Raw genomic sequence first — 14,034 nt, 5'->3', positions numbered from 1 at the left:
TGACCACAGCCGGCCTGGCAGGTGCTCAGAGGAGCCTGGTTCTTGCTCACTGGTCTTAGCAACTCTATCTCAGGCCTTCTTTGCTGTGGCTTGGTGAGGAGTTCCCCAGCAGGCAGGTAGAAAACAGCACTTCTTGGCACGCTTCCAAGCACCTCCTTTACAGAAGGAGGCTTAGCCAGAGAGCTTGACCCTTGGATTCCCCCACACACGAGTTATGTTTTTGTTTTTTTTCTTTTATTATTCATATGTGCATACAAGGCTTGGGTCATTTCTCCCCCCTGCCCCCACCCCCTCCCTTACCACCCACTCCGCCCCCTCCCTCTCCTCCACCCCCTCAATACCTGGCAGAAACTATTTGGCCCTTATCTCTAATTTTGTTGTAGAGAGAGTATAAGCAATAATAGGAAGGAACAAGGGTTTTTGCTGGTTGAGATAAGGATAGCTATACAGGGCGTTGACTCACATTGATTTCCTGTGCGTGGGTGTTACCTTCTAGGTTAATTCTTTTTGATCTAACCTTTTCTCTAGTTCCTGGTCCCCTTTTCCTATTGGCCTCAGTTGCTTTTAAGGTATCTGCTTTAGTTTCTCTGCGTTAAGGGCAACAAATGCTAGCTAATTTTTTAGGTGTCTTACCTATCCTCACCCCTTCCTTGTGTGCTCTTGCTTTTATCATGTGATCAAAGTCCAATCCCCTTGTTGTGTTTGCCCTTGATCTAATGTCCACATACGAGGGAGAACATACGATTTTTGGTTTTTTGAGCCAGGCTAACCTCACTCAGAATGATGTTCTCCAATTCCATCCATTTACCAGCGAATGCTAACATTTCGTTCTTCTTCATGGCTGCATAAAATTCCATTGTGTATAGATACCACATTTTCTTAATCCATTCGTCAGTGGCACACACACGAGTTAAACTTGGACTTCAAGTCCCCTCCATTATGAAAGGTGTGCTTCATGCAAAAAGCAACAAACACACAAACAAATAAATCACAAGACAGAGGAAATATAAAGGAAAACAGTCCCTTCACCCAAGTCTGACCAGAGTGACCTTAGGGGTCCTGTCCTCGCTGGTGGCTTTGATGCACCTGGAAGAAAATTATTTGTACATGTCTGAGGGTCTTTTCTTGACCTCAAATGAAAGCAAATGACACATTTTTGTTTTAGCTTTGCTTTGTCCTAATAGAATGGGACATCTTCTTTCTAGGTTGACAACTACACAGTTCCATGTTCACTTTGGTTTGGCATTTGCATTTGTTCAGTGTTTTGCTTGCAAATATAAATTCATTTTGTAGTAAAAGTAATAGTAAAGTTTATTAGGAAAGGAATTTAGTATAACAGGATAAAATGGGGAGAAGGGGGAAAGCCATTTCCTGCCCCCCATGTAAGAAATGGAAGTAGAGACTCCCAGATACAAATTTTAAAAAACATCAATTACTATTAGTGAATGCTTTTCAATATTAAACTTTGATGAATTTGTTTTTCACTTTAGCTACATGGTACTGGCTTTTCTTTGAAGTTGAACAAGAATATGTGAAAGTTTTCCTTTTCTTAAAAAAATGTGTTTTATCTTAGTGTGGTGGGTTTCCAGGAGTTGATTGTATCATCCCCTTCATACCTTTTGTTAAAAAAATTAAATCCTTCATAATAATTTTTCCTGCAGTGCTGGGGATCGAACCTAGAGCCTTGTGTGTGATAGGCAAAAGATGTACCACTGAACCACACATAGCCCTAGTTATGTGGCACTGCTTTGAAACCACTAGAATTGACACAATCAAATCGACCTGCAGCTAAACTAAAAACTGACACATAGAGGCCTGCAGCCAAGACCCTCTCAGGTCATTTTCATTGGACCAATGCACATTTAGCTTTTGAGTGCAGCTTGTAAGACATACACAAGGTCACATCACAAGTATTTGCTCAAAAGATAACATACCTACTTAAAGATGACGTACCTACTTTTAATGTGCCCATTTGCTAAAACAAATATCAAATTGAAATTTATTGAAGGATTTTGAAAGAAATATTTACTCTGTGGTGTCTACCTTTTTATATTTTTGTGTTTTCTTGCCAGTGCTGGGGATTGAACCCAGGACCTTGTGTATGCTAGGTGAGCACCATACCACTGAGCCACACCCCCAGCCCCCCCTTCTCCCTTTAAGGCACCATTTTTAAAGTCTGGATCTTATTTGAAAACAAAGTAATTTGTAAATGTACTGTTGAAAATCTGAGATAACACAAACCATCTCTTTCTCTTTAATGTTGAAACAGTCTGTATCCAAAAACTGTATTTGGAACAAAACCAAGAGGGTTGGGGGTCTCTGCAAGGCTGCATTGCAAATCAAGAGTGTGACTTAATAGTCTCATTTTTGTAGCATTCGTGATCTGCCCATGCGGCGCAGAATCTGAAAAGTTTGGCGATTCCAGGTTTGTGTCCGTAAGCTTAGTTTTTCCCCTTATCAAAGGTTATATTTCAGCTGATAAAGTTCATCCTCAAAATACATGCTAAACATATTATTAGAGAACAAGCCCTTCACTTGAGAAATGTTTCATATATAATATTAAGTAGGGTGGAGGAGCAAATAAATTGTACATATACTAAGATTCCATGAAAATTCAAAGGGAACAAATGCAGCAAGAGAGTGGATCTTTTTTCTGATTATTTGTTTTTCCCTTTTTTCCACATTCCCACTGTTCCGTGATTTCATTTGCTTATGAAAAGAGAACAGAAAAAAATAATATGAAGCCTATTTAATTTCAACTCCTGGTTTTTTTATGTTTATGAAAGTAACTTATGTTCATTCGTTGTGTAACCACGCGATGTTAAAAAAACAACAAAAAAACCCTTGTTATAATTCCAAGATCTGATTCACATTTGGGGTTCTCACCTTCACTCTTTTAAACGACTCGTTTGATGTAGCTGGAATTTGAGTGCAGGTAGGTTTTTCTTTTTCCTTAAACCTGGCGGGCATTTTTGAGGGGTTAATTTTGCTCCCTCCAGTCTTCGGTGCCAGCACACGTCCTTATTTTACTATTTTGTCGCTCTAAACTGCTTTTGTTGTCTTGAGTTTATAGATCATATTGCATGGTCCACCACACACATCAAATTTCTACTCTGTCTCCTTGAGATGAACTCCTGGTAATGAAATGGCCAGCTCAGAGGGCACAAAATATTTTAAATGTCTTTCCTATTTTTTGTTAAATCACCTGACCAAAAGATAGCTTAACTTTATGCACCGGTGGGCAGTGAAAGTATCTTTTAATTCTAAAAAGGAAGAAAAAAAATATTTTAAAGGATAAAAAGCTGCACCTGCTTGTTCTCTCTTCCCATTCCTCTGATTACTGTGACTTGGGTATCTCAAACCATCACAAAGTGTAGCTTCCTCTGCTAGACACCTGTTGCTCTTTTCTGTGAATTATGGGAGTGTGAGTCCGTGGTCCATTCTTTTTCTTTTCTCGTTAGGGTGCATTTATTTCTTACCTATTTTCACTGAGCTCTTTATATAAAGCAGAAATATTATTCCTTTTTATATTTCTCCCAAGTACATCCCTATCTTGCTCTTTGGTTTTTGATTTTGGTTCCCTACTTTGGACGTGTGGAAGTTGTACTGTCATGTCAAAATAGATTCATTCCCCCTGTGGCATTGCCCTGGCTTCCATGTGTTCACAGTGAATCTCCTACACAGAAGAATGGCAACCTAGATTTTTCAAGGTCTTTTTATTTTTTTTTTATATAGTTAACACTTTAATTCATCTGGAATTATTTTGATGAACGCTGTGAGATGTCTTGAGTTGTTCTTGGAGTCAGCCTGCTCAATTGTCCCATACAGAATGATGGCTTTCTCTAGCTCCTTCACATGAACCTGTTAAACTGTCTAAGAAGTTTATCCTGGTGGCCGAAAATCAATGCTCCTGTCACCACCCTTGTTCCAGGCTAACTGTTGGAGGGGTGGAAAGCAGGTGATCTGTCTGTCTTGCTAGGCATCAGGGAACCTACTAGGAATTCTGAGACTGTTCTCTACTACTGCTTGGGGCTTGAGGGTTTTGTAAGGATCCTTCTGCCTTCTTTTGAAGACTTCATCTCTTGGTTCTGTTTTCTGCCTCATTACATCGTCTAGATCAGTAGGAAACAAAGTCCTTTTGACATGTGTGTGCATGATGAAGGCTTTCCTGCACTCTTGATTTGAATGGGAATGCTTCTGGCATCTCATATACTGTTGCTGACAGCTTGGACTAGCTTTTCAAAAATCTCCTTTGGTGAAATTGGCATCTAAGAGAACTAAAATCACCCTTTTTGTTTGTGTTTTTAAGAGTGGATGCCTTCAGCTGCAAAAGGATTGCAGTTGCGGGGCAGGGCCCTTGTTCCTCCTTGCAAAGCCTTCTGTACTATTTGATTCTTGACTGTGCATGAATAACTTTGCTTTTTGCTTTAAATACTGCCAGCCAGACCCAGCGCTCGGGGTTGGGGATTTAGCTCAGTGGAAGAGCGCTTGCCTGGCAAGTGTAAGGCCCTGAGTTCGGTCCCCAGCACCGAAAAAAAAAAAAAAGGAAAAAATAGAAAAAAAAAGCAAAACAAAAAAGACAAAAAAAAAACAAGGCAACTGCACACACACAACCTTTTTAAATTTTCTTCATTTTGAAAGAACTCTGCAGAACCACAATGCTTATCATCTGTCCTTTTTCTTTTCTTTTTTTTTTTTTTTTTTGCTCGTCACAGCCCCGCAGTCGCTGGGCTCCGGCCGCTGTGGTTGCGGTGACAGCCGCGTGACAACCCTGGATGCTGGACCTGGAGCCCCACGCCACCATGCGGGGGTCCCCGGGGTCCCCGCTCGGGGTCCACACCCTGCCTCGACTTCCCCGGGGAAGACCCCGGCCCAGGGCCGGTTCTTTCATAACTTTCCTAATTTCTTTCCGAACCACGTTTGGTTACTCGGTCCCATCTGCTTGGCCTTTTATAAGATAAAGCCGGGAGTCGCCATAGCCCGCCCCAGCAGCCTAGCGGCTCCACCACCTCCCCGCGTGGAGGCGCAGCGGGCAGGGCTTTGCTTGAACTCAGCCCCGCCCACCGCCGCGAACTGCGCATGCGCCCCGACTCCCTTTTGGACCCTCTTCGCGCGCGGTCCTTACCCAGCCTGCCCCGCACGGCGGCTCCCGGAAGTGGATGCGCCTCCTCGGAAAAGGGGCGTTTGTGGCTCATCCTCGCGGGCTGCTTACGGTGCAGCGTGGGCAGAGGGGCAGGAGCGGGCCGGGCTGTCGCCATGGCTGGGAGTCAGGACATGTTTGATGCCATCGTGATGGCGGATGAGAGGTGGGTGGCAAGGCTGGGGCCTCTGCGGATGGGCTGGGGCGGCCGCTTGCGCCGGTGGTTCTGACAGCAGTGGGAGGGTGTGCGGCCAAGATGTTATTGATTCCGCTTCGCCCCTAGCCCCTCGTCCCGGCCACGCGCCAGCTGTTCGGGACCCTCTTCCTCCTCCTCCCCCACCTCCTCCTCCCCCTTCCACCTCCTCCTCCGGCTGCGGCCCCAGCATCTGCTGGGCCTCCTGGGACGCCCCGGCCGCTGGTGGCACAGGCCTTTGCCATCTGGGAGCTGCCACTTCTTCTTGTTCCCTAATTGTCGGCCATACGGCGGCATTCATGGGCCTGCCGATCCATGTGCGAGACGTCATCCTTTTTGTTTCCAGAGCCCCTGGGGAGCCGTGAGTTGTCGTCTGGTGGCCACCTTCCAGGGCCCAGCCCGCAGGGAGACAGCAGTAGATGTCAGTGATGACAGCGAGTGGGCCTGTTGTGTCTGCTTCAGGGACCCTGAGGCACAGCCACTCCCCAGGGCCATACAACTAAATGGAAAGCTGGCTGCTATCCCACCTGTAGTGACTGCAGGTGAAGATGATACCTGTCCCACGGTTAATCCTTCAAAATCAGTGTCTTTGTCCCCTCCAAAGTACCACCATCGTGGTACATTTTGTGACAATCTAATGGTTTTTCCCTGTTGTTCTACAGAGATGTGATGAAAAGTCCTGTGTATATGGCCGAGGTTTCTTATTTTTGCTTAGAGACTCAGAACTTCTACTCACTACCCTAGCTGCAGACCAGTCACCTAGGAGATTTTGAAAAATAGATTCCTGGGCTTTAGTCCAGGCTCACAGACTACATGGAGATGAGACTCTTGAGTTTATGTCTTTAAGTTTTCCCTGTTTCTGGTACTTTGCCAGGTTTAGAACTCACTGATCTAGCCCATTTGTAGATGAAGGAAAACTGAGCTTCAAAAGGCACAGGGATCTCCAAAGGAGACCCGGGAAGTGGCAGGGCTGGCCTGGAACACACATCTTCTGGTTTGAGTTTTAGGCTTTTTCTGCTGTACTCTGCCTTGTCTTGTGGGGTCTGGATGATAGAAAAGAGGAAAATTTTACCAGGAAAAGTACTCTTTTTTTCTACCTGCTTCTCCATTACAGATTCCATGGGGAAGGATATCAGGAGGGCTATGAAGAAGGCAGCAGTTTGGGTAGAATTGAAGGAAGACAATATGGCGCATTACATGGAGCCAAAATTGGATCTGAGGTAAGTGGGAACCTCCATTTAGAAATGAATCCTCAGCCAGGCATGATGGCACATGGCAGTTAGGAGGTGGGCAAGTTCACTCCAGCCTGGGCTACATAGTGAGACTCTGTCTCAAAAAAACCAAGGGGTAGGAATGGAGCTCCGTGATAGAGCACTTGCTCAAGATCCTTTTCATCTGCAGTTTGTAATTTGATGTTCATTATGGTCAAGCCAGAAGGTCAGGCCTCTTAACATTGCAAGGCCTTGGTGTAGGGATATCAGGCTAGACTGAATGTTGATGGAGAATGCTTAGTAGGAAACTGACAAGGCACGGGGCTCTGTGGACATAGCCTGCTGTGTGGCCTGGAACGTCATGGTGCTGTGTCCAGTCTCTAGCTTGCTGTATCCTCACCTCAACGAGGTGAGCGTCTTGTTGACGCTACAATCCACAGAGTCAGTTACATTTCTCTTCTTGCTCTTGGTCATGGATCGGCCCTCTCTTACAGTGGATGTCTTTACATGGCAGAGGCTTGGCGAGGCAACCATGACAGCATTAGGTATCTGATGTTTTGAAGCAGCCCCCACAGAACACATGGTCTTAAGATGACATCACTGGGTACCCCGCACTGTTTCTGAGGGTCAGCACTTCAGGAGCCGCCTGGCTGCGTGGTTCTGACTCAGGGTCTTGTGATGCTCCAGCCAGGGTGTCAGCCAGTGCTGCTGTCTCATCTGAAGCCTCCTCCCCAACCCCCCACCAAGGCAACACAGGCTGCTCATGTGTCCTGTGACGCTCAAGCAAGTGGGCTAAGAGAGCAAGGCAGAAGTGATGTTGGCTTTTAGGCTTACCTCCAAAATCACATGCTTTCCCTTCCTCGGGATTCCATTGGCTACACAGGCCACCCCGATAGAGTATCAAGGGGACAGCTCAGGACATGAATGCAGGGGATGGGTGTCATCGAGGACCTCAGGGTGGATGCCCCACTGCTGACTTTCCGGTAACCCAGCTTCAGTTGCCCGGTGCTCAGCAGGTCTTTCCAGCACAGCAGTGGAAGGAGCACAGTGGTCCTCCACCCCACCTCCTGTGTTGAAATCTTAATGATTGGTAATGAAGCTAGTTAATTTCACTCTTTGATATTTTTCACTTCCCAGATCGGGTGCTATCAAGGTTTTGCTCTTGCATGGAAGAGTCTCTTGCATGGTAGTGCCGGTGAGAAAGACAGGTGAGATCCCTTCCTCCCAGCATGCTTTGGGAGAAGCAGTGAATTCAGAGCATTCCCACAAGCAACCTGAGGTCGTTATGTGTTCTCAGTTTCTCATCTGTAGAGTGGACAGAATGATGAGGTCACACTTGGATGCTGTTAGGCAATCTAAATAGAAATACTGGATATACTGGGCATACGATGAACTGGCTGTATTACCTCTCAGAAGTTCTTTACCTCACCTTACCCTTGGAGTCACGAGTGCAAGTTGCTTTTAGGCCCTGCATCTGTGCAATCATGTTCAAATGAATTCTTCTTCCCATTCGTCCCTCACCCAGTTTTTTTTTTTTTCCCTTTTCCTTGTTTTCCCTACTCCTCCTGCCCTTACTTGAGCCTCTGATAAATGTCTGCAGTGGTCTTGGTGTGATAAGAGCCCAGAAGGGCCATCTCCATTGTCCACGCTTTCTAATGTAGCCAACGAAAAGCATTCTGATGGGTTCAGCTCCTTTCTGGTCCTTGGAAGCCTTAAATAAGTGGTAGCTACTGTGGGCATTGTTTGAGCCCTTGCAAACTTCTCTTACTGCGTCCCGGCTACCTCAGCCGCTTGCGAGCCTGTTCCATCTCCCTTTATCTTTAAGGGGGGAACAAGCCCTGGAGGAAAAGGCCTACTGCCCACGGGAGTGAACTGTGACTTGGGCTTCTACTGCATTCTGACACCCAGCAGCCAGGCCTAGCACGGGAGGACATGGAAGGGTGAATAACAAAAAGGGTGGGAAAAGTGGCATCTCCTGTCCACGTGGCTTTTCCTTTTATTTGAAATATTTTGACCCCAGTACTGCCAAAAAAAAAAAAAAAAACCATCATGAAATATTTTGAGTTTCTACAACTTGGGCCACTCTTAAAGTTAGATCCAGGATGCTTGTGATTGAAAATGCACAAGCATTTTCTGGGTGGCCTGCTATCTGGACGTCCAAGTCACTGCCTGCTCCGTTTATATGAGGGGGTGGCAGGTGGATTCTTGGGTAGCTGAGGGGCGCTTTGGGGGCTTTCCTCTGAGCTCTTGGGGATCAGGCAGCAGCAGGCAGTTGGCGATCCCTCTGGAATAAGTGTCAGCAGCCCCAGCTGAGCCAGCGTCTCATCCAGACCCCTGAAGCTCCTGGGCATCTCTTCCCATTTCCCTTTCCTCCCGGTGTGCAAGTGCCACTGTTCCTGTGCCCGGCGGTGGCCAGCACTGCCCAGAGCAGGCAGGGCTTCCCTAACTTCTTCAGGCAACTGAAGGTGTCTGACACTCTGTCAGACAGAGGAGGGACCACTTTGGTTGACATCCTAGTAACCCACCCTGCCCCCCCCCGCCCCACCTTCAGAGCCTGGAGGTCTTGGGAACCTAAAACCTTTGTCTTCACAATAAGTATGATTTTGTGTGTGTGGGGGTTGTGGTGGTGGTGGGGGGAGCATCGTGGTGGGGGGGTGTGGGGGGAAGGAGGGCTAATGGTCATGGTGTGTGTGGGGGTTGTGGTGGTATGGGGGAGTTTTGGGGGGGATTGTGGGGTTGTAGGGGGCATGTGTGGTACTGAGGATGGAACCCAGAGCCTCATACGTGCTAGGCAAGCGTGCTACCACTGAGCCATGCTCCAGCCCAGGGCAGTCTTTCCCAAGGTGAAGGGCCAACAGAAGGTGTTCTGTTTTTCACCTATGCTGCCTGCGTTGTCTGCTGTAGAGCAGTGGGCATTTCAGCAGCTAAGGAGCTCTGGAGAGGGCCATCTCAGAAGAAGAGGCACTTTCAGTTGCTTCAGAGCTTCCTGGTCACTCCCACGTCTGCTGTTTTCTTCTCAGCAGCTGGTGTTAGCAGAACTGAGCTCTGGCCGCAGCACCGTCAGTCACTGTGTGCTGTCCCTCTAGTGCACATGGCTTGTGGTGTGCCTGGGTGGTGCGCCTGCAGGAGGTCACTGATGGGGAAGCAGTCCTGCCCACGTGGTGGGCAGTGGTGGTATTCTTTGTGCTTTGAGCAGGTGCGAGTACAGCTGATTCCCTCACTGGGACTCTCCCTTTGGTCTCCAGGAAACTGCCTCTTTGTGACTTTAACCAGCTTGCTTTGACCTTTCTCAGTTTGTATTTTCAAGGAGACATAACCATGTTGGATCTTGTCAACTGGTTTACCATTGAAAATCTTATACATGTGTGTGTGAAGATGCCAGTCATCAGCAAGCACACAGGGTTCCCTGGTACGCTGACCTGCCACTACCAAATACCCAGCATATTCCTGCTCTCGGGATAAAGTGTGTTCTAGGCTGTTTCTACCTTGAAGGTCTGTGTTGGGTGTGTCAGGCTGTGGCTTCATATTAAAGTCCCAAGTGAGAGCCAGGTCTCTAGGACTTTCATTGCTGGCCACGGGCTCTGATCCAGCAGCAGGCTTCACGTAAGTGGTTTAACCTGAGAGCCCAGGAGCTTGCTGTTGCCCTCCCTAGTTAGCAGGTGAGGACACTGAGGTGCAGAGAAATTTAATACCTAGGTGTCTGGAGATCCTAAGCAGGGTCCCTCTCTGCAGAGCCTGTGCCCCTCCCTGGCAGAGTTCCTTGCTTCCACAAGGGGACCTGGGGTCAGGCACCAGAGACAGGTGCTGCTCTTACAGGGGGCTGGGTCACCTGCAGATGTGAGCGTGTACTTTCCCAGTCCTGAAAATCTCCAGGTCAGACAAGGCCTGCACCAGCCCTGATTACCCTCTTTCCTGCTGGTCCTGTCTATTTCCGTGTGTGTGACTGAGAGCCAGTGAGCTGTGCCCATTGCAAGGTGCATCAGTCACTCTGCTCCCTGGAGCACAGAGGGGCACATCTGTAAGAGTGGTCTTGCCATTGAGCCTCCAGGCAGGCGAGAGCGTGTTGCGAGGTACATCAATATTTACATAATGAGAAAATTGACCCTCTGGCTTCTGGACTGGGTATTGTTAGCATGCCTGATACTTTTAATAAGTGATCAGTGGGTTTGTTGCATAAGTTGGGCTTCTATAAGAGGACCACAAATCTTTATTTGTGTTTTGCAGCAGGAAGATGAAGGTCTTGGAGTCATTGATTGGGATGATTGAGAAATTCCCCTATGACGACCCCACGTACGATAGACTGCATGAAGACCTTGACAGCATTAGAGGGAAATTTAAACAGGTTCGTTTGCTCTCCGTGTGTCTCTGGGATGCTCCACTTGCCTTTCCATGTGGAGCTGGTGCAGGCCTTGGGGTCCACCACTGTGACTACAGTGGGTTGTGTGTGCTCTGTGACTTGTCCTAGAGGTGAATCACTTCATGGCCCTGTGCGGGACAGCTGAAGACAGTCTGGGAACAGGTGTGAGGACTTCATCCAAGACCACGTTAGTGAGCAGAAATGTGCAAGATTTTTCTTTTGTGTTTCCAGCTTTGTTCACTACTCAATGTGCAGCCGGACTTTAAAGTTACTGCAGAAGGTGCTGGACTTTCATTTTGAGGATGACAGCTGAACAAAGAAACATCAGGGAACAGATGTCTGCATATTAAGTGATCAAAGATGTGACTAGAGGCAAAACAATGAGGGTACGTGCTGTTCTGTAGGGAGGGTCCCAGGGTGGCCTTCTTCCCTGGAGGTTTTCTGCTGGGTCACTGGGGTGGTCCACGCCTCTCCACCTGGACCTGCCCCTTGCCAGGCCTGCCCCCCACAGACAGGATTGACATGAAATAGGGTTTGGGAAGTCATGATGGGTCCTTGCACATCTGTTGAGCCTTCTCTGCAGCAGGCACTGTGCTGTGGCCTGCTTGATTTCATCCCTTTGAAAGCTGGGGAGGTGGGTGCTGCTCCCATGGACCAGAGGAGGAGACAAACTCACAGGGATTGCCCGGTCCAAGGTGTCCAGCAGCAGAGCTAGGGCTCCCCCCATGCCCACATCCCACAGTACTGCTTATGCAGCGCTAGCATAGCTGTGATCCTGCCCTCCACTGCAGGTGGCCTGGGTTCCTGCTGTCTGTCACGGAGCCCTGAGGGTCTGCTGGGTTCAGTTTGGACATTGGCTGAGAGTAAGAGAGCCCAGTTTGGTCCTGAGGGAGCCTGGGTAAGCCCTTTAGTCTGTCTTCAAATGAGGGCCAAGCTGTGCAGCACTAAGAGCCCAGTAAGGGGAAATACCGCAACCCATAGACTAGGTGGTAGGCTGCGCTGCATGTGCAGAAGCTGTGGGGCCTCAGCTTTGAGAGGTGGTCTTCCAGTGGGAGCTCTTCTGTCTGTCTCCGTTGGTACCTGAAGGTGTCACATGTGCTGAGCGACTTAGTGGACCGATGGGATGGCATGGGATGCTGATTCATTGTCCCTCGGGCATCTCCAGGGTTGAAATAGACTGGCCGCCCCCACTTCCTGTTCGGCAGTGTCTGACTGCTGCAGCGAGATGATGGGGTCACCATGATGCATGCCAGTTTTGTTTGCTTTTGACACAGAGTCTGACTGTGTAGCCCAGGCTGGCCTGGACCTCGTAATCCTTCTGCCTCAGGCTCCCTAGTACGGGGATTACAGATGCACACCTGCAATGCAACAGGGTTTTATTGTTGGTACTGGATAAGCAGGTGTGTCACCATTTGCACCATGTCCCCAGCCTGTGGACAGCAGTTTTGAACATTGCTCCCGAACATCTTGATCGAGTGGGCTACTGGCAGGCCATGTGGCAGTCCGTCCGTCTGTCCACCACCTGCCTGCTAGAAGCCATGAGGACCACACCTTCTCCCTCACAGGGGCGCCTGGTGATGGGCTGGGAGAAGGCATCGGGCTGTGAACTCGTCTGCAGGTTGAGGAAGGCTGCTCCACTGCTGCCTCCAGTGCCTGCATTGGAAGAATGCTTTCCTTGGTGGATTCTTGCATTTTCTAAGTTATAAGTTACCAGGTTTGATAATGTGTTATTTTTCTAGTTGGAGAAAAATAAATAGCATATTTCAAAGCACAAGTCTGTCTGGTACCATTTGTAACACCTCCAGCCACTGTCCTCACGCTCTCTGAAATGTTGGGAACTGTTTCAGCAGTGCTGTCACGTCACGGCTTCATGTCTGGTATCAAGGGGTAGAAATAGTGACTGGGAGAGGAGAGTGGTCCCCTTCCTGCCAGGACGGTCAGCTCCACTGAGCCTGGCCAGCCACCTGCCAGCAGCCAGCACAGCCCCACCTGTCACGCCCACTCCGGTTCTCCTCTCTCTCCTCTCCTGTCCCTCTTCCTTTCTCCCTGTTTTGGCCCCCCTGGCCTCTCCCTTACCAGATCTTGAGCAGCTGCCACCACCTCCTCTTCCTGTCACAAGAGCCACAGCTTCTTCCTCTGGTTCTCTTTGACCTGGGCTCTTTGACCTGAGCTCTTTCTGGAAGGCTGGACTTAGTTCCCAGGATCCTTGGGTAGCCCAGGCAGGCTTCCAAGATGGCCACATAGACACGACCCACCAAATGGTCTGCCCGGGGCCATCTGTCCCAGGCGGGTGGCCGCCTATAGCACTTGGACCAGGAATTTGCATCTCTCCTTGGCTGGCCGATGCACTGTCAGTGGATGTCTTCCTGGAAAAGTCACACCCTTCCTGAGAAAGAGGTGCTTCTTCTAGATGTTGTTCTGTCCAGATCTGACACCTGGAACCACCACAGGCCACTTGCAAAGCAGCTGTGGATGAAGCCACACTGAGCACAGAGAGCAGGACACCCGACAGGACCTGGGTCTTTGTGTTCCCATCGAGCCTCTGACCTCCCTACCTAACCCCTGAGCCTCCTGTGTGCAGACCTAGTGTTCCGTGGCTGCCCAGTCCAGGGGTGTTGGCCTTGGTTTGTTGTTTGCAGACTGAAACCTCCTGTGGGCTGTCTCCCTGTCCAGCCTGTCCAGTCCTATCCAGTCCTATGGCCAGTGACCTCGCATCCTTTCTGGTGGGTGTCCTAAGAATGCTGCTCTTGCCTTCCATGCTGCTGGGCTTATACTGCTCACCGAGTGCTTCCACAGGCTCATGTGGCTGACCTTCCGGCCTGGAGGTTGAAGTCCCATTGGGGTGTCACAGTCTGGCTCCTTTTGACACCGCTATCCTTGGCTTGCAGATGGCGTCTTTTCCCTGCGTCCCCACCTGGTCACCTCTGTGTGTCCTGATCCCTCCCTGACCCACCCTCATGGCCTTATGTTAACAGAATTGCCTTAAGGCTGTCTCCACATGCAGCCGTGTTGTGAGGTGGGGGGGTTAGAGCTGCAGCATATGGACTTGGGGGACACTGGTCAACCCCTGATGGGGAGCCTATCTGGGCTGCTGGAACTGTGTACAGCACAGACTGGGGCTCTGGAGAATGAA

The 14,034-nt window shown here is 49.0% G+C and overlaps 1 protein-coding gene across 3 annotated transcripts; it reads left to right on the top strand.

The window, feature by feature from the left end:
* Nucleotides 1-5,102: 5,102 nt before the first annotated feature.
* Nucleotides 5,103-12,675, top strand: Lto1 (LTO1 maturation factor of ABCE1). 3 transcript variants are annotated; one of them, XR_002213307.2, is made up of 6 exons: nucleotides 5,107-5,306; nucleotides 6,448-6,553; nucleotides 7,682-7,752; nucleotides 10,769-10,886; nucleotides 11,133-11,287; nucleotides 12,467-12,675. XR_002213307.2 is itself a non-coding variant. In XM_020179379.2 (5 exons), exons 1-5 carry the CDS (start codon nucleotides 5,257-5,259, stop codon nucleotides 11,199-11,201), a joined length of 411 nt encoding a protein of 136 aa, XP_020034968.1. In that variant the 5' UTR covers nucleotides 5,103-5,256; the 3' UTR covers nucleotides 11,202-12,675. The 3 variants fall into 3 exon arrangements, 2 of the variants coding, with proteins under 2 accessions (XP_020034968.1, XP_020034967.1); XM_020179379.2 differs by having other exon boundaries at nucleotides 5,103-5,306; nucleotides 10,772-10,886; nucleotides 11,133-12,675; XM_020179378.2 differs by having other exon boundaries at nucleotides 5,108-5,306; nucleotides 11,133-12,675.
* Nucleotides 12,676-14,034: the final 1,359 nt, after the last annotated feature.

Source organism: Castor canadensis, chromosome 1, assembly GCF_047511655.1.
Source record: "Castor canadensis chromosome 1, mCasCan1.hap1v2, whole genome shotgun sequence".
Taxonomy (NCBI): domain Eukaryota; kingdom Metazoa; phylum Chordata; class Mammalia; order Rodentia; family Castoridae; genus Castor; species Castor canadensis.
Note: the sequence above shows the minus strand (reverse complement) of the source record. Positions and strands in the feature narration are given on the sequence as shown.

Excerpts from the sequence above, each read along its gene's own strand:
- Lto1 (XM_020179378.2), top strand. The coding sequence starts at position 5,257 with ATGGCTGGGAGTCAGGACATGTTTGATGCCATCGTGATGGCGGATGAG. Across the intron at positions 5,307-6,447 it reads ATCGTGATGGCGGATGAGAG|ATTCCATGGGGAAGGATATC; the intron begins GTGGGTGGCAAG and ends TCTCCATTACAG. Across the intron at positions 10,887-11,132 it reads TTAGAGGGAAATTTAAACAG|CTTTGTTCACTACTCAATGT; the intron begins GTTCGTTTGCTC and ends TTGTGTTTCCAG.